General features: G+C 40.5%; 1 protein-coding gene across 1 annotated transcript in view; it reads right to left on the minus strand.

The window, feature by feature from the left end:
* CUBN (cubilin) overlaps positions 1–21,008 on the minus strand; it is a 156,260-nt gene that overhangs the window by 99,836 nt on the left and 35,416 nt on the right. The window contains exons 23-27 of the mRNA XM_064444709.1: positions 18,082–18,268; positions 15,633–15,793; positions 14,926–15,107; positions 14,112–14,268; positions 11,436–11,623 (exon numbers count right to left, since the gene is read on the minus strand). Coding sequence (XP_064300779.1) covers positions 11,436–11,623; positions 14,112–14,268; positions 14,926–15,107; positions 15,633–15,793; positions 18,082–18,268 — 875 coding nt within the window. The remainder of the gene's footprint in view (positions 1–11,435; positions 11,624–14,111; positions 14,269–14,925; positions 15,108–15,632; positions 15,794–18,081; positions 18,269–21,008) is intronic.

Here is a 21,008-nt window from a genome sequence, read left to right on the forward strand (position 1 = left end):
ATTTATCTCTTATTTATATATCTCTTATTTATCTCTTTTCCAAATATCTCTGATTCCACTAAGAATTCTCCTACACTCAACACTCATAGTATGGAAGTATGATATTACAGTAAATATTGATTAACCATGCTAGCTGCTAAGTTTTGCACACATTTTCTAGCAGACTTACATATGGAAATGAATAACTAAGCCCTCAGCTTTTCTGTTCAAAATGTTGGTCTTGCAGAACCTTCAGAAATCTTGCTGTTGATTTAAGACATAGTTGAGGCCAAGAAATCTACTTAAATGGTTTCAAATCCTCAAGCCGACAGTCTAGTTTGAAAGTCTTTTTTTAATAAAAAATAAATTAGATGTAGTTCAGCCAGAAGTTAGGGACAAATTGCAGGAAAAATTCTATTGCAATAATCCAAACTTATTTTATGGCTGGTGACCCTGAATGTTTTTTGGTTTTCAATCGCCTAATGCAAAGAAAGGTGCAGAGCATAAGTGTATTGGAACTTGAGAACTATCACTATTTGGTATGATTTTTCTAGGTGAAATCAGAAAATTTGAAAGTTTCTAATTGCAGACCCATTGCTGGTAGTTCTTGCAAAGTCTTGATCAGATGTGTTTGTAATAGATATGAAATTGTCATAAAGATCAGATGTTAAGAAGTTGAGCATTCATCTGTATTCTTTCGAAATGTAAAGCTTGAAGGAGCATTATAGTTATGACCTTCCTCCAAGCCAGGCTGAGCACTTTACACATTCTTCTGTTGCTTGAGTTCAGCAAAATGAAATAAAGTCAGTCCCAATTAGATTTTAATAGTACTATTTCCTTTGACAGCTTTGTGGTATATACTACTCATATTTCTGTGGCTTCAAGCCATGGAAATCTCACACCAGAAAAATATGAATGGGGAAAAATGAATCAATGTGGAGATCATGAACCTGTGGCTCTGAATAGAAGCAAAAACTACGTTAAGATACATATTAAACGTCCAGCCATTAGCTTTAGTGATTACAAATAAAAAGCCATATTAAAGAACTATGGACTAAATCATACCCATAAACTTTCCAATCCAAACAAAAAAACCAACCTTCGTGAGTCTCCTGCAACTTTGATTCATCAAGGGAGTGTTATTTTTATCTAAGACAGCGAATGTCACATTTCTATGTAATTTTCCCTGAAAACAGTCAGTCAGTTTTTCAAGACACAAAGAATGGTTACTATGGCAATCCCTTCATGCCGCGCTGCCCCGTGGGTCTGGGTTCAGAGCAGAGTTTCGCAGGAAATTCGAGTGCCTGGCCAGCTGTAACTCATTGAGAGAGGCAGACCACGACTGCTAGAATTACAGCAAGTTTTTTTCAAGCTGTCTTTCACTTCTAAATGAAGGGAACAGCTGTGTGTTTTCACAGGGCATTTTGAACTTCTCAAACTACATTTGCTCTCACACAAATATGGGCAAGTGAAACTGAAGCTGAACGCAGATCTCATGAGCCACAATTTCTTTTCTGATCTCTGAGACAGCGTTTCTTGTTTAAGGGCCTGCTTTGTCAGCTGTGCTATCCTAAGCTGCTGCAAATCAAGGCAAGGCTCTTCCCTAGGCTGTATGAGGCAAGGTACTCCCTTGGCTGTGCAAGACAATTGAATTTTGGGGCATTTTATTAGCCACTCCAGTACCTACTTATTCCAGGAACTGGGGATTGGACTCCTCCCAGCTACTCATTGGGAAGAAAGCGCTTGCTCCCTTTCTGTGTAGATATTTGTTTTGTAATTTATTTATTTGTTGAGACCTTTTAGCCTCCATCAGAAAATCAAGGGCTTCATAATGATTTTGGCAGACAATCCAACAGGCAAAACACGCGAACAGCTGCAACACATGTTCAGATCCCTAGCCCACACTCTTTAACTGAAGCAATTGCCCAGCAGCACTTGGAGTGCTCCATTTCATCAGCCTATACCCCAGTACCAGGCCCAGGTGGGGATGCAGTACATTCAGACAAATTCTTAGGCATGGGCTCAAGAACAGTTATAAGAAACTCCTTATCAGACTGCCCAGGAGCAAGCGTATAGGCTGACACAAAAGTACAAAGGGGAGGTACTAGCTCTCTAAGGGATGAATCAAGCTGTGGGACTGCCCTGCAGCAAAGTGACAGCTGAAAACCATCTGCAGTACATTGGAGTGGGGCTGGGACAGCAGGACTAGCCTAGGCTGCAGGAAGGGTTTGGCTCAGGTAGCTCTTCCAGAGGAGACACCATGGTCACCAGTATTACATTTTGGCTTTTCTAAATCTTCATCTTGGAAATACGTTGCTGACACCAGTCACAGTGCTCTGGAGGCTACAGCTGTTACCCTGTCTTTGGAGGAGCAAAGTAAACAGCATGACCTGTGTCACAGAGAAGCTCATTGCCAGAAACGGAGCAAGGGCTCAAGGACGGAGCTGACTGGAAAATAGAGTTTCTGCTGCATGGAAAGAAATAAAGATCTCAAACAAATGGAAGGAAAGAAACTTTGAATGTGTTCCATTTGGGCATACTTGAAGCAGGGACTTTTTTCTAGCCAAGCACCTTGTCAAGCTTATTCCTTCTTGCAAAGTAAGACTGACAGGAGCCTTCCAGACAGGTAGTGGGACTCCATCTGTTCGGTGTTCCTGGCAGGAAACTGATTTCTTTTTTTTAGGGCAAAATTTCAATTTTCTCTTGGAGAACTTTATTACTGTGAAAAGGCACATTTTTTCATCAAGAAAATAATTATAAAGGAACCCCTCCTGCCTAACCTGCCCTGGCAAAAAGCTGCTTAAATTCATTGGTTAGGCATGACACAGTCTCAATCAAGACATGACGGAGTCTTCAAAGACAAACTTTCAGTTTCATATGAGGGGAAAATCCATCCTATGAATACTAACAGTTCTCATCTTTATGGTACTGTAAATAATCCCATTCTCAGATGTCATTAATTCATTACATAATTACGAGTAGTTATATCAATACCTGTGTCAATTTGAGTCTTGAAACAAATAGTTTGCAGCCCCAAAGCCTTTTTACAGTGGCCAGCAGCAACAGCCCTGGTCTGTACTTGCAGAACTCCGGAAAGGAGGTTGCACCTTGGATCAGAACAGCATAGCTGTGAGTGCCCCACCCACTGTGGGAGCCTCTAGGACATCTCCGAAGAGCTACTCTGACACACAAGTATCCCTTTCCTCTTCGAAGTGGGAAACCTGATATGGGATTGTTCTGACTGATCTAAACACTAGAGGCAGTGATTACAGGTATCTGAGCAGCTCTTCCTGAACAAGTCATTTTTTGAAAAGGAATTTCTGACGGAATTGCAACAAATGTTACCAGAAAACATAATGAAGCAAAACCCAGACAATATAATCATCATCATCCAAGTAATAGAATGCACTCTGAAGTGAGATCATAATTAATTATTAAAGCAAGAATTAACACAAATAAAAATAATCCATTTCCAAGCAACATATTTCCTTCCAGAAGAGCTAGAGTGCAAGCTTAAGAACCTTCAGGTCTGTCAGCCCGAGAAAAAACCCAACAAACTAAAGTTCCAGGATGTGGCACATTGTGCTACCTTAGCACTACAGCAACATAGTTTTCATAGAAGCAAAGGCAGCTTAAGACATTGAGTGATTTACTGTGTGGAGTCTTGTTATTTCTGCATAAACAGGAAAACAAAATAAGGTTATGTTTGTGCTTGCGTGATGGGAAGTGTTTGCAATTGCTGCTAGAAGAAAAGCCCCCCTTAAGAACTCATTCTAAATACTGTTTTAATATGTTTATTTAAACATGTTTATGCCCTAGATGACCTTTGATAAAACTCCTTGGTCTGACCACCACAGGCAACTTTCTTGTCTCCAAACAATGACACACTTTAATTAATTAACCATTTTATTCCATAGTCCAATGGAGTTTGACGTCGTGCATCACTAGACATATAGGCACACTGGTTAATCTCACTGGGATTTATCTAACATATGGAATGTATAGATGTCTAGTTTTTTAATAGTAAGAGTTGTAGCTGAGTCTATGTTTTGTCTCATAACCTGAGCCTGAAATACTCAGAGTCCTTTGAAAGTTTCAAGCAAAGTTAAATTCCATATTAGACTGCAGTGGTATTTTTTAAAAAGAATTTTTCATGTCTTACATTACCACTTAGCACCTTCTCAAAGAAAAGAAGAATTTCTAACTACAGGCAAATCTGTTCATTCCTGTCTTTCGAGGAAAGGTTTATTTCTGCAAATGATACAAAAATAATAATTTTCTTTAGCAAGGTTCTGGATATATTATAAGAATGTAAGAAATGCAGGGTGTATCTTTGGATGAAATGTTAAAATTGTTTTTGATATAGGAGTAAGAAACAACTGCTGTTTAAGAAAGGAATGCCTAGGAGACATCCACCTAGTCCGTCAACACGAAGACCTGCACTCAAAACCTTATTTGTTCAGCACAATATTAGGAAAGCACCTCCACCTAATCACCATGCTGCCTGGATGGAGAAGGTCCCAGCCCCAGAGCAGGCTGAGTCAGAAGCAAGGCAGTCCAGCACAAGAGTGCCTCCAAAAAGCCTGCCTTTCTGCTAACCACTGGGGTGCTTTTACCTGAGATCACAGCTCCATTGCCGGGAGCAAACCCAGGCTGCCCCAGTGTCCTGTTCCTGACCCCATGCCTCTCACAGAGGTAGAGGCAGAGGTTTGCTGTCATGGCCAGCATCCAAATGGGTCCACAAAGTGCTTTCCTGCCTTTGCTGACCAAGGGGCTTCTTGAGGATCAACGCCCTTGGGGTAGCGGGATCACACATGCCTGGTCACAAGGCCGCAGCTATTTTGGTAAAGTGTCTGCTTTCCTCAATGCCTCAGAAACTGAGGTGGTTCCTCTGCAGCAAGAATCCACTCATGGTGGAGGGAGCAGGACTACTTTTGAGCTTGGGACAATAATATTTCCAAAGTTACTCTTCAGCAGAAAGCTTCTACTGTGGGAAAAGTTCCTTACAGAGAGATGGGTCTGTGCCTAGTGACACAGCGATCGGCGGCAGGGAGGGGATGGAGATGGTGTGCCTGCTCTGAAAAGCCCAGGGGGGTCTGAGCAGTCTGCAAGGCTGCTAACTCCCGTGCAGGGCTGAGTGCTGCTCCTCCCATGCTTTGCCAGCCCAGATGAACTGAACTTCCAGTGTAAGCAACATCACACCGACACTGTCAGGGGCCAGAGAGGGCAGGATCCTCTCTGGGAATCCCCCATTTGAGAAAATTTGCATCATGCATAACTACGGCAACTGAGAAGAGCTGCAGCTATGTCTCTGCAAATGAAGATGGGAAAAAAGGGAAATATTCCTGCCTCTTAGGCTTTCAGGAAAACAAATCGCCTGCTCATGGGAACAATGGGGAAGGGAGGGACAAGACCTTCCTCAAAGTCCAGTGTGTTTTTTTCTGAGTAGGCTGGGGGCTCCCCTTTGATGAGGGGAAGATTTGACCAATTCAGACGGGGTTTCTCCAGCCACCACATAGTTTTGTATCATGATGCCTCATCATGCTGAGTGGGATAAGCCACTTCACTGCACAGACAGTCTCCCAAATGCTGGCCAGGCTTTCCAGCAAAATTTGGAACACAGAAGAACAGAGGAAAGAAGAATCCAGCTGCAACTACATGAGTCCCAAATGCCCTTTCCCCAACAAGGGGCATGCACACTACCATCATATGGTAGTTATTTCACAGTCACTTCATTGTACAGTGCTTTTTCCTGAAGGTACAGGCAAAGTCACATTGCTCTGAGCTGGCAGGGTGTGGAAAATGCTGAGTCCATGAAGGTCTGACTCATTTTCTGAGTCCAAAAGCAGAGTCTGTGCTGGCTTCACTCGTGCTTCTTGTCATTTGAGGTTTCTGTAGGCAACCACGCAACCACTGACAAATTTAGCTGTCTTTAGGGGTAGGGGGTTTTGTGTGCACATTTGTAAGTCTGCTTCTAAGTAACCTTTCAAAGGGTAAAGCCAAAGTGTACTTTGATTCTGGCAATGCAGGCGATTGAGAAAACATAAATCAGCCCTGAGCCAGTCTTGTCTAGGGAAGACAGCTTTTGGCCCAATGCTCTCCTTCTGGGTATCATTGAAAACCAGTGCAAGGGCTAAGATTTCCTTGTGTTCCAACAGTGAGGCCTGCCACAGAAACCCAAGGAGAATTGTAGCTTTTATCCTTACAGTCTTACACTGAAAGACTTCTTGTGGAGGCCTATAAACCCCTGAAGGAATTCAGGGATGGGCTGGCATGCTGCCAGCTTGCATGCTAATACATTAATGTATACTACTGCTGTTTGGCCAGCAGGCTGTAATTTCATGTCTGTGTGCAGAACCTGGATGGGTATATTTAATATATCATCTGCTTCCCCAGGGTGACATACTACTGGTGACATTCTGTAAATCAATGCACGTCCATAAGCAAAGCCTTTCTCTCTGTGCTTGGAGAACTCCTGCAGTACTTTAAAAAGACACACTCATAAATAAAATGTAATAATGTTAATGTCCTAATACAGTTTGAGCGTATTTACTAATTACAAGTACAAAAGGGACTAAAACTAGACACACAGTAAGTTGTTTTTTTTCTTTCTATGATAAGCTAATAAAAAAAGAGGATGACCAGCTGAGCGCAAGCCACAATTATCTAATGTGGTATTCCCAGATGGAGAAAAAGGATATTATGGCACATCCCTGGAATGCTACTGTGGTTTAAAAAAGAAAAAAAAAAAAGACATATCCTGTTGCCACCAGAAGGAAACAAAACAGTTCTCAGGAGCAGATGCCATATTAATTACTGTACTCATTTGATAATATTCCACATATCAGGGTGCAATCGTATTTTAACCATCCTGAGACTAATTGCCAAAAGACTCTGGACTGCTTAAGTACACTGGCAGGTAAGATGTTCTTTTGTATTAACCCAATGATAATTCCATCCTTGCCACTAGACTAACATGCTGCGCAGACCAAAGCAGCGAGACTCAGAGAGCTCTGAAACTTGTGTTGCTGAATGACACAATTTTACTATCTGCTTATCAGGCTGGTGGCACCTTGCAAAAGGCTGGGCAAGGTCTTCCCTTTACTTATTAAAAGCAGATGCTAAATAGACTGGACTTCAAGGGACAGTTGTACTTTCTGAGCAGAAGAACATAGGAGCAAGTTGTCACTGAAGGACAGAAAGATTAGTGGGTTTCAAATTATATTTTTCTTGAATAAGAAAGGAGTAAATTTCAGTCCTACTGCAAGACTGATCTTCAGGGTAATAACACGACATTCTCTGTGGAGACTATGTTCTGTCATACTAAATAAGAAGGTAATTCATCATTAAAGATGGGGAGTTAAATATAAGCTTGTTCAGCTAATAACTTGGTGAATGTAGAGGAAGGAATGACATTTCTATGTCATTGCCTGCAATATCTCACTGGCTACAGCCTGATGACTCCTCTACAAAACTAATATTAGGTTATTAAGCCAAGCCAAAGCATGCAATATAATTTAAAGACCATCCAATCTAATTACAGTTAGTGTAGCATCAGTAGGAAACAGTCTGCTATTTGGTATGCTTTGTATCATATCATTGCCACTTTTGTACACGTCTTTACCACAAGCAATTCATCTCATAGTCTTGAAACTTTGCTGTAAAACTCCTTCCAAAATGTCACACATCCTGTGAGCATTACTAGCAATGAGCCAACATCCTCTGACAGGTCATTAAACACTGCACACTGCTCATTTGCTGAGAAAGCGTTCATATGAGATTCAAGCTAGAGACTGATATTATAAAAAAACTCCAGTTTTGCCTCCCTCCCACACTGCTTCTTCTCAATTTCTCGCAGCTATGCACTGGGGCAGAAAATTGCCACCAAGTCAGAAGGACAGGGCTTTTTACCTTGCTACTTGACACAGGTATAAATAGTTGTACGTGCTGAAGTGGTGGAGATGCAGGCCCTGCCCAGGCCAGACTGAGTCAGAGTCACTCTAGGCTCACTGCAGAGAGGGAATGCTGCTCACTGTGAGTAACACCAGCCAGCTGCTGCAAACTGCAGTCTGGCTCACAAGAAGCATCCCATGATCAAAGGAGAAAAGGAAATAGGTAATGCAATACATGGCTGACTTATTGTACAGCTGTGACTGCATTTCAGTCTGGGACAGCCATGCACTGTATTTGCACTTAGTTGTACTCTTTGGACATCAACTATCTTTTCCCTTGTCCTGTATTTGAAACAGTTATTTGCTCTAAGTGATGATAATATCTTTGGTAATTGACAACCACTAGGAATAACTCTGTGTAGAAACTTTTGGTTTTGTCATTATTCTACATATTTAATTTCTGACTCATAGGTGGACTAAGCCAGGGAGGAAATAGCAAATTAATATATTCTGTGTATATCAGACTGAATTAGCCATGAGGCAAAATGCTCTTCTTGTATAGTACGTGTGGGTTTGGGTCAGAAGTGTAAGTCGTAATTAAACACAAAGCTGAAGAACGGCCTCTTTCCCAGTATGGAGACTGCTACCAAAACCATAGAGTCCAGCAGGCCAGGTCCAACAATACTCAGGAACGCAGCTTACCCAGCCTTGCTGTCCTGACCCTACCAAGTACCATGATTTTCTTCTCCAGAATTCAGAAAGATTTCAAAAAAATCAGAGCTCCAGTTTAAGACATTTACAATGTCATAAAAATATGTCCACATGCATTAAATCTATTTCTTCCACTGACATTTAAAAGCAGCTCTGCTGGGTTTTTTTGTTTGTTTTATTTGTTTGTTTGTCTGTTTGTTTGTTTTACAGCTGCCATTTCCTGATTGTATTCTACTCAGGCAGGTCAGCTCTCTGCCATAACACCTCTGCAATTTTTTATCTTGTCCTTCCTCCGTCACATATCACTTTCCCTTACTCCCTCTATCACCACAACTGTGATCATCGCCTAATCCAACCTAACAGCTAACTCTTGTCCTTCCCATCCCCAGCCTCTCAGCAAGTAGCAGCAAATATTGTCACCAAGCCTGCCATCTGCTAACTGCCACAGAGCACCAGGCTGCTACTGTCAGGAATGCCACAGAGCTAAGAAGACAAGTAAGGTGTTGCTGCCTGCTGCAAGGGGCTGAGGCAGGAGAGCTGCTGCCATCAAACCCACAAGAAAATGGGAAAAGGGGCACCCAAAAGCTTCTGGGGAAAAAGAGCACCTGATCAGCACCAGTGGCCACTCCGGTTTGTGAATGCAGCTACACAAAAACTGTCTGAGCAGCAGCTTCCCATTTCCTCCAAGAAAACAGTGAAGGGCTCTGGCATGTGGTCAATGCACCACCCACTTGGACTACAGAGAACAGCATTATACCTCTGTTTTCCCAGTGTTATACTCAGCCAGAACATCAGAGCTTTCCCCTTTTAGGCCTCTTCACAATAAAAGAATCTCAAAACTCGCATGTGGCAGAAAAGGAATTTATCTCAGCTTTACAGCTCTGAGGTTGTTTTTTTTTTTATTAACCTTTTTTCCAATTTACAGTGGCGTCAGACACTACATGGATTTCAGACAGAAAAGTTACAAATATCTGCAGTCTGCTTAGAAAGTGAACTGCACACTTGTTCCCGATCATTCCCCCTTTCCCCTACACCACAGAGCACTCACAGCCTTGCCAACATGTTCCCTTTTCGCAAGATGCAGGGTGGGAGCAAACACTATTCAGTTCCCTGGCTTGTTCAACCTTGTTCTCTTTTTTACACTATGGTACATATTTGTGCAGCATGCAACTACCAGATGAGAACATCTTTTCCAAGAGGTATTTCTTAATGGCATTTAGAGAATGATTTGCAAGTAATGTAACATGAATTGCAAATTAAAGCCTCTTTAACACACTTCCTTGACTCTGTTTTTCCCTTGTATTCTCTTTATACCTCTTTCAGTCTGTATTTTCTTTGATTTGTAGCACTGAAAAACTGTTAAAACAAAGAGTGAAAGTACTTCTCTGCTCCCTGTCTCCTCACTCCCTCCAAAATGTTTTATTTCTGTTCTTTTAAGTGCTTTGGATCAGGTCCTTGTCTCTGGCACTATTCCTCCAACCTTGACTAACATCTATAATAGCATCTTCTGGCAAGTCTCTTGCTCCTCACTGGCTGGCTACTGTGTGCAAGGCTCCTGCTTTTCATGGATCAAGGGCTCAGGCATCTTGAGACTAGCCACTTGGCTCCAATGTTTCCTTTTCAGCCTCCTCACAAAAACAAACCAGGCTTTAATAGTTAGTTCTCAACACAGTGCTCCCTTGTTTATTTTCTTCACATGTCTATTCTTTCTCTCCATTCCTGGCCACAAAGAGAAGAAAGCTGGAAGAACACCACTTTTGCCAGTTTATTACCAATTTTGAGCTGTGAAAGGTGGCATAGAAAGAAGGTAGAGGGAGCGAGGGAGGACATCTAGAGGGAACTAATTAACCCATCACCAGGCCTGCTGCTGGACCTTCTGCAAGACCCTAGTATAAGGAAGCATCCCCAGAAATGTGGGCACTATTCCTTAGCCCTCTCCTTGGCTGTAAGCAGCCTTCTCTAACACTTCTCTAAATTTCAATTTCTCTTGTGCAAAACCTAAGTAGAGCACAGGGTTTACATGCTGGCATCCTGTACAAGGATGAGATCTGAAGGATGTTTTAGGTCAGGAAACAGAAAAATTATAGGCAAGAGATTATAATCCTCAGTATAGCAGTGATCACGACTACACTCTACTTCCCACGGTACAAAGTACAAAACTGAGAGAAAATATATCTTTTCAGCTGCCCTAGAAATAAAAATTTTGAGGAAATGAAAATAAAGGGTACTTGGCTTCAGGTTGACTGAATGGTTTTATTTGGCTAAAAATTTCTCATTTTGTTTGTGGGTAAATTCAGTTTCTTTCAGTCCCTTTAAAGAAAGATATTAATTCTGAAAAGAAAAATCTATAAAGGAGACATGGCAACCCTCCCTTTAAAAATGTAGAAAAAACCACATTTTAAAGTTTTTGAACATTCCCCACTCCTTTGCAGATAAAAACAAGAGGAAAATAATTTATTATTTGGGCTCATTGCATTTTAGCAGTCAAAATACTAATCTCAGGATTTCTTCTTTACATGAAACTGGAATCATGACATCTCACTTCACCCACAAAAGTCAGCGCATATAATCTAAGGTGGTAGCTAGACTCTTTGTAGTAAGTCTAGGCACCCGCAAAGTGATTCAACCTCCCTATTGCAGACACCTGCTTAAGGTAAGATGAAGTGCTCTCTGGCAATGCTTCACTCCCTACTGATCACAGAGGAAATAGGGACAAATCGTTTGGACTTAACACTTCAGTTTTAATGCCTAAATTTAGATAAGACAAATTTCCCCTTGGTTTTCTGCATACTTATTGTTTCTCTTTATTGGAGAAGACCTGAGTTTTCTTGTTTCTACAATCTGAGTACATACCTTCAAGAAGTCACGGTCACAGTCATATCCATCTTCTACATTAAAGGCTGTGAAGCTATAGTTGAGTGTGTTCCCCTTTGTAGTTTGGATAGTCCAGTGGCAGTGCTCATTTAATGGGTAATTATTTGGATAATTTAAACTTTCCAATATGCCACGGCTACGATTTACAGTCAGTACTTCATGGCAAACTGAAAACAAAAGTGATAATAAATTATGTTTGTGCAGTGCTTATTAACCCAGTATCTCAAAAAATTACTAATTGAAGTTATTGATAGCATTACAAGATGATAAATGTTTTTATTCACAGGCTAGAGAAATCATGCAGAAAGAGAATTGTGACCTATTGAAGAACATATTGCATATATTGCAAACAAAATCCAGACTTTCCAAACCTGAATCTTGCAGCTCGATTACGTCTTTTTTTCCTGACACTTGCAGGCTCATCAGTATATGTAGTACATATATTTTTTGGCAGTTTTCTTTAATACTAAAGACATGGTTATTCCTGAAACATATTTTTTGCTTTTTTTTTAACTAATAACAAAATTTGCCCTGTCATTTGAAACAATTTGGGGAGGGTGCTCAACAAGGATTGAGTAATGGATTAAAGTGGTTTATTTCTGCAAACTAGAAAAGATTATAATCCCTGGCTAAAACAACAAATGGGAAGTACACTACTTGTACTGGATTTTCTAGCTCCAGGAACTAGAAGTGACTATGAAATTCTTTAAAACGAAGCCATGGTTTTCCTCATGAGTAATCCAGTAACATCCTAGCATAAGAGCTGGATGCTCACCTGGAATAATGAGAGCTTTCCTTAAAGTGCAGAGAAAATTAAAAAGAATCTAAACTAGATAAAGCGTGACATTACAATTATGGCATTAGGTCAGTGAGTCTCAGTTTCCTGTATCCAACTTTCGCTAGAGACAGAAAATATTAGTGTAGGCAATCCCTTGTCTGGAGACAGCATACAATGGGATTGGGATTGGAGAAGTGGGCAGGAGGCGGGGAGGAGGACAGGCTATTTGCCTTGTACAGCAAATCTGCAGTGTTTGAACAGCAGAAATAGCTGAGATTCACTTGCAAAACTCTTCTATTGTCTGTCACTAGGATAATACACCTACCTCCTGCAAATATTTTTGATTCTTTCCAAATGATTTACAGAGCAGCAAGGTCTGTGTTTTTAGGACTTCGAAATGCTCAGGGTACAACTGAAGGTCAGGGTCAGGTGGAGTGGAGCTTGTCTGCAAAGCTACACTAAAACATACAACTGTTCGAAAGGACAGGATGAAAAGCATAGAATGGATTTTGAAGAATGCAATATGGGTAAAATCTGCTACCCCCTGCCATCAGTATTTTATTAGAAAAGTTTCAGACACAAAGGTGACTTTGAATGTTAACTTGATACCATGTTTTCCTTCGCAATGTTTTCCAATTCATCATTACATTTCTTTCATGTACTCATAAATGCATCTGGCATCTAAACATCCTTTTTTAATACCATTACTTCCTACATACTTTTAGCTTTTGGACAAGCCAGCGAAAGCTTTCTCTGATGCATCTTCAGGAATTAAATATGAACATAAAGTGTAGAGCACATTATCTGATAGCTCAGGTACTACATCTGAGTGCTTTGAAAGTGCTCTTCCTGTTTAATTAATGAAAGGGGGGAAACCCTTTCTAATATATCATTTTGACTTTGCAGTCTCAAAAGTACATGGTAGATGAATCTGTTATATCTTTAAGAAATGAGGAGCCGAAGGTCTCTCACTCTTCTAATTATTGTATGCATCATGAGTGGATGAATAGCTTTGTTTTTTTCATAATCCATTTACTATTTTCCAAACCTAAGACAACTTAATGTCTGTAAACCTACAGCAATCTCAATCAATTGGGCATGTCATATTTAGGGTACCAAAGATGCTTGAAAATAGTTTTGTATGTGGTCAGATTCTGTATCTTCCAATGTGCTCGAGCGTATAAGGAGAAAAGTTAACACCAGGGTGATATTCAAAGTTCTGACTGGGAGCAAAATAACTTTAATTTGTTATGTTTCTTCTTGGATTTTTCTCCAAATGTTATTGTTCTGATATTTCTGGGGTAGGACCATTTTACCAAAAAAACATTTGCAAGAAAAATGTGACCCTTACCATAAGATAAAAAAAAGAAACTTTTTGAAGTGTTCCAGGTAGGCTAAATGATCCTAAGTACCCATAGTGATCCAGGATGGCTGAGGGTAACTCACTTATCCTTTGCCATCCTGCCACACAAGCAGCTAGGAGAGCACAGAAACATGTTCTGTCTACCTTCTGTGTTAAAAAGTCAGGAGACTGGGTGAGCAGAAGAACAAGAACAGTCCAATCTACCGTGTTATGGACTTCCAGCACTTGTTATTCTGAGTAAATCTGGAGTGGTAAGTGCCACTGTTGCAGGTAATAGAAGCAGAGCCTCCTCACCAGCTTTCTTCTAGGAAGGAGATAATCTCCATCGGGGTAGATGAGCAGATTATTTTTAGCTCTCTGTTCTGTGACTGTAGCAGACTAGACATTCTGGGTCAATAATATGCTTTATACATTGTCCTCTACTCATGAATAGGTAAGATCACGGGCCGTGAGAAGCAGTTTCGGGAACAAGCTGAACTGTAGAAAAATGTTCTTCTCATCTTCTTTTACTTACCCTGTTTGTATTTAGCTAAAAAGCCTCCACCTCGCAAACTGCTATCTGTCCTTAGTTTTACATATATGCTGTCTCCACTGGAACGGATGAGTTGTGGTATCTGATTCCCACAAAATTTACCTAGCTGTTTAGCATTACTGCTGTTACCATCATATACCTTAAAAGAAAGAAAAAAAGAATTTAATAAAGCTGATGGCATTACAAATCCAAGTAATTACCCCCTGACAAATGTCTGCTTAGGGAATTGTTACTGGGTATATAAGAGGTTAAATTCTATTTCTGCTCAGAGGAAGCCTGACAGGCATTTCAGAAACAAGCAAATCAGTGGAAAAACAGGAAGCCAGTAACCGAACACTGGGGGTTTTGAGGGGCTTACTCACCAAGAGGGGAAAGCTGCACTCCATTTCAACTCTATTAAAAATATTCAAATAAATTATGCAACAATTCAGATACGAAATTTGATATTAGCAATAGTGTTATTGACACTGTTGTGCCTTTTTCCTTGTAATTTACTAAGAGATCATACTAAGGCTTTGGTCGAAAACACAGCAAATTTAAGAGACACAGACAGATTCTTGTTTCAGTGGCCTTTCTATCTGGACATAAATGCTCTTCTTACCAGCAGCTACACAGACACTGCTGCCTTACCTCTCACTGTTCTGTGATACGAATGTAGTATGTTAGCATGGAGCTTTCCTATTCTGAGTCTGATCACTTACAGGCATTTGAAGACCAGGGCCATGTGTTTTTCCTTGCCAGTGCATTTATCATACTCAGCTGCCTCCTATGGAGCAAAGTGTCACAGGATACATACCGCAAGATAATCGAAGTTGCACTTTGAGTGATGCTCTAGATGGAACTGTTCAAACTGGATTTCAAATGGGGTTCCTCGGTTTCCTTTGAGCAACCAGTAACACTCTGAATTGTGGTAATATGGCATAGGGTAGTTGGGAGACATGAAGATACCAGAAGCTGCCATCAAAGTCCCACCACAACCTGAAAATGGCAAAGAAACCAAACAAACATTTAACACCTAGAAGAGTAGAGAATTATATATGATATGTGGGATTCATACTACTGACGTCCTTCACATGCCCCAAATATCTGCAGCAATGCCCGAAAAACCTGCATTTAGCCAACAGTATTGTAAGCAGAAGAGAAGCACCTAGAAATATTAACTATCTAATTTGAAGAGTGCCCTGATAGATAGTTAATCTTCAAATAGAAACCTCTCCATTAAATTCTTGGTTACTGCTTTCCTAAACATATGAGAAAGTTGATGCTACATTATATCTAGGGAACAGTATATGCTTCCTTATGGAGAAAAAGAAAGCCCAAGGATCAAGAAAGTTGTAACCTTGATCTTAACAACATGAATATATGATACTATATAATTAGCAGACAGATTTGAGAAGATGGGAAGCAGAAAAGATGTGGGGGAAGAGGTGAGAAATGAAATACAAATGAAAGATTGAAAATGAGATATGTAAAATGGTTTTATACTTGATGTGGTCATTTTACCTGCTGATGTACCATCCCACTCTGCTGAAAACCCATTTCTTGTGCCAAATAAGTCACTTACAAACTTTATCCACAACTTGTTACCATGAGAGAATATAAGAGGAGGCAGGTCTGTACCACAGTATTTTCCAAGAGGAGGAGAAGTTTCATAGCCTCCATCTCTAGAATGATGGAAAAGAAAAAGCTTGGGTCAAAGAGGGAAACCATGAGAAATGTTAACAAATCAAAAATCTTGGGATTCTTTCAGGCCTGGGAAAGACTAATCCTGGCTCTTCATCTTCCATCGCAATACAGCTACCAAATACTGGAGAAGTCCTGTTACTTGCAGTAAGAAGTCCAACCACAAGCACCTGCTTGCTGGCTATGTCCACACTCTCATCTCAGCAGCCTGTCCAGAGTCTGTCAACACAATGGCAGACTCAAGAATTGTCTCAAGTAGACTTGATGCTGCAGAGGCAGGACCTTCTCTGTACTCTACAAGGTGGCAGTCACTGGTGTAACCAAAGGTAATCTTCTAATCTGAAGAAATAACAGTTTGCTAACTTCTCACTCTTTAGCCCAGCACAAAACCAGATGAGGTGACCTATTAAAAAAAATATGTTTATTTGCCACCACACAAATGGGAACCCATTTCTCAGAACTGATATGATGCATGTTTTGAAACATTTTCTTAGCCTTCAGAATTGTTTCGACAACCACTTATTTCCCATTTTTAAATTAAGTAATATTGCCAGTAATATTTCCAAACACTGTAATCAGGATGCACATCTAATATTCTGTTTCGTTACCTACACATGTCTCATGGGAATAAAAAAGATGGTGGCAACCTGCTTATTAATTTCTTTCTAACCTTATCTTTAAGCACTTTGATATTACAAATACCCTACAGGTCATTAGGACAATAATAAATATATTTCTATCCAGATATGGCTGTGATCTTGCTACGATGCTTTTTAAGTGGACAGTAATACCTTCAGTTACATTTTCATAGGTTTATACCTGCTTTTGAGAGAAATTTCTACTTAGACTGTGTCCAGCTTAAACAGCTTGCTGCTGTCTCAGGTTACTGGCAGTTGAAGAACTGTGCCAGAACCATCCCTCACTTGCATATAACCTCTGCAGCTGTAGTCAGATGAACAATTTTCTTAGCTGACTGAATGCAATTTATCAGAGGACACCTCAGGACCAGAAACCAGAGTCGCGCTGCACCTAAGACTTATCTAGCTACCACATTTAAGAGTATCATGTTCGATGAGACGTTCTGGAAATCCAGTTATGGCAGCAGAAATGTGCTGAGTTGCACTTAGCAATGTTCTGGCCATATCTTAAAACCTGTTTAATGCTGCTGAGCTCTTCATAGGGACAACGAAGTTAGATTTTTGCAATAAACTAATACTTTCAGTTCTTGAGGTAAAAAAGTGAAAAAAAAACATGTTACAATTCAGATCTACTCCAAATTAAGGTGTTAACTGTTAAAATAAAGTTAGATTAAATTTACTCTCAGGTTGTTTTTTTTTTTTAATGAAAAAAATGAAACACTTTACATAGAAAATATTGAAAAAGCCTTTCAGTTTTTCATAACTTTCTCCAGTTTGTAAGCACAGCCGAAAGCAAACAGCTAATTCAGCATGAATTCAGAATCTCAGTAGTGCAACTTCAGCAAGCAGCTTTTTTTTTGGTTCTAAAAAATAAGACACTACTTACAGAGGAATAACCCATACAGAATATCTGGTATAATGTTCAGAATTAGTTTTATCATGGTGATCATTGAAGTAATGGAAACTCGTGGCATGCTCAGAGTGAAAAACCACACTGGCATTCTGCAGACACGGTTCATCTAGACAGCTGGTTCATGAGGACAAAAGTGGGTGTACTGACACTACAAATGCAAATCCCATACAGCAACACAGCAGAAAGGATGTGTACTTGGTGCAGCTGTACTATAAGCACACATCTAACCTTCCTGCAAATACTACTTCCTTCTACTTGTCTCTGTCCTGTAAAATTTACTAGAAATCACCATGCTAATAAGCTAAGTTTAGTGGTGATGCCACTATCGACAAATATTGCAGATTACATACAAGTTCCTAGTGCTGCATCATAGAATAGCTACTGTTTAAAGATGATAAACATACAACAGAATATGTCACAGCACAGGCAATAAAACACTTTTTTTCTGCACTAAGGAAAACAATCAGAATGCAGTGCATGGGAGCACAGTCCACATAATCTACTTGCTCTAAGAACTGGCATTTACCAAGTGGGAAAGCTGACAATGGAGCAGGATGGGAGGAGGAAAAGGTAGCCTTTAAAGTTCTCTGGTAAGTCCTTTTCCAACATTCACAGCACAGGTGCGTAGTTAAAACTATAGCTTCTGAACACGCCTAAGTGGATTTGGATAACTTCTGCGGTTATCAGTAATAAGGACAAGAGAAATAATTAGGCTTGCCTGATTTCTATGTAATCCTCTGTACAGACTTTATTCCCTTCCAAACTGAAGTTGGTGAAGTGCAGCACAATCTGTCTGTTTATTCCCACTGTGATGGTGTATATGCACTCCATCCGGACAGGGTAGTTATTGGGATAGTTTGGAGATGTTAGCACACCAGTTTCAGTACTGTAGTTGTGTGAGCACACTTCAAAAAGAAAAGAAACAAGTATTAATTAATTTAATATATATGCTAAATTAACAGGAAACTTCTATTTCCAACAGACAGAGAAGCAAACATCCTGTGCTTCTGTGCATTATAACTGTTCCTGGACACATCTTACTGCTGAATATCATCACTATAAACTAAAAACAGAATCCAGCTTTTTCATGGGATTTGTTATGTTTCTGTTGATTTGTTCAGCTTTTACCAGAACAGTGTCTGTAATAAATAGGCAACGTAAGAGTAGTTCCAGCTGCCTAAGTTGGCTTTGACCTAAAACCCAGGTAAGCAGAGAAAGAAAGTGCACAGGGATGTCTCGATCAACACAAAAGGTAGGATTCCTGAATTTCTGAAAAGCAGTAGTGGTGGAAACTGAATGCAGTCTCTAGCTACGAGGAGATGCTACATTGTTCTCAGGCATTCCCTGGGGCATGAAGATTTTATATGTAAATTTCTTTTCCCATTTTCTGGGCCATAAGTGACAATCAGTTGGAAAACAGTATAACCCTTAGACTGTGAGGAAAAAGCAGTTCTACTTAAGGTCTTATACTAAAATCAGCTACATCAATTCTTCTGTGAGCAGTGTAGAAGCATCTTGATATTATGAGATGGAAAGAAGGAAAGAGTGCACACTAATGCTGAGCCAGAACCTGAGCCATAATTAAAAATAATCTCTTCTGAAAGCACAGACATAAGGACTAGGAATAAAAATATCTGCTATAAAATTGTAAATGAGACTTATTTTAGAGATAACAATTGTCGTGTATTAGTTGATTCATCTGAGAAAGGTTTGTTATCTGGCTGCAAAAAGGGAAAGAAGAAATGTGATCTGTGTCAGGTGTTTTCAGTCAAAACAGGGAATCTTGATTCCACTGCACAAGGTAACGGTGACATGTGACCTGGAAAATGTGAATAACCATGGTCACTGGTGTTCTGGAAATCACATGAGAACAAATAAGACCGAGGTTGTGGAGATAGTGGGAAATTAGTAGATTAGTAGGCAAGAGATATTAGAAGAGCTTAACTTGTTTAGCTTAGCAAGTGCAGGAGAAAAAGAGAGACATAAAGAAATAGAACACACTTTCAATGACACCACAAGCTCTGAAGTTAAAAACTGTCCATGAATACAGCTACAGAGAAAGTAGGAGAAACTTCTATCAGGAAGTGAGTTTGCACAGCAATCATCCAACCAATATAACAGATGCAGAAAGGAGAAAGAAGTCCAGCGTTTTTTAAGATACCATTTGATTAATTTAATTGAGAAGGTGATCACATAGAGTCATAGAATCATTAATGTCAGAAAACACTTCTAAGACCATCAAGTCCAACCGTCAGTCCAACACTACCATGTCTCCTAAACCATGCCCTGAAGTGCCATGTCTACACATCCTTTAAATACCTCCAGGAATGGGGACTCCACCACCTCTCTGGGCAGCCTGTGCCAATGCCTGACCACTCTTTCAGTAAAGACATTTTTCCTAATATCCAATCTAAACCTCCTCTGATGCAGCTTGAGGCCATTTCCTCTCGTCCTATCACTAGTGACCTGGGAGAAATAACCAACACCCACCTCACTACTACAACCTCCTTTTAGGTAGTTTTAGAAAGCAATGAGGTCTCCCCTCAGCCTCCTCTTCCCCGGGCTAAACAACACCAGTTCCATCAGCCGCTCCTCAGAAGACTTGTTCTCCAACCCTTCACCAGCTTTCTTTGCCCTTCTCTGGACACGCTCCAGCAACTCAATGTCCTCCTTGTAGTGAGGGGCCCAAAACTGAACACAGTGTTTGAGGTGTGGCCTCACCAGTACATGCTGAGTACAGGGGCACGATCACTTCCCTACTCCTGCTGGTCACACTATTCCTGATACAAGCCAGGATGCTGTTGGCTGCCTGGGCCATCTGGGCACACTGCTGGCTCATGTTCAGCCAGACATTGAACAACACCCCCAGGTCCTTCTCCACTGGGCAACTTCCCAGCCACTCTTCCCCAAGCCTGTAGCGTTGTATGGTGGTGTTGTGACCCAAGTGCACGACCCGGCACTTGGCCTTGTTAAACCTCATACAATTGGCCCATCCATCCAGCCTGTCCAGATCCCTCTGCAGAGCCTTCCTACCCTCGAGCAGATCCTACACTCTCACCCAACTTGGTGTCATCTGAAAACTTACTGAGGGTGCACTAGATCCCCTTGTCCAGATTGTAGGCAAAGATATTAAACAAGACTGGCCACAACAGCGAGCCCTGGGGAAGCCCACTTGTGACCGGCTGCCAACTAGATTTGGCTCCTACATTATGTAGGTCTTGGCAAAAAAAAAACCAAGGTGTAGGGCATAAAATAGTGAGCTGGGTTTGATGATCCTGGAGGCTCATTCTGGTTCTCCATTACCCTGTTTCATGTCCTACAGGTAGCAAATATAAGAAATGAAAGTAGATTTCTTAAATACTTTCTATCAAGTAGGCAGGGTTAGACTAATATAAAGTACAGCTGAAAGAGCAAATGAAGTATTATGATTAAGTTTAAACTCACTTAAGCTGGTTGCCATAGATCTCTAAAACTTCTCAAAGATAGCACAGCTGCAGTGTAGTAACACTTGTGCTTAAAACTTCAATATGCATAATAATTTACAGGGAAGGGATGAAATTACAGTTCAGGCCCTCCATCTCTAAGACTGGTCATTTCCATGTCTGTTCTGCATCCATTCTAACTACTAAAACACTTTTGCTTTTA

This window comes from Phalacrocorax carbo, chromosome 2 (assembly GCF_963921805.1).
Source record: "Phalacrocorax carbo chromosome 2, bPhaCar2.1, whole genome shotgun sequence".
NCBI lineage: Eukaryota > Metazoa > Chordata > Aves > Suliformes > Phalacrocoracidae > Phalacrocorax > Phalacrocorax carbo.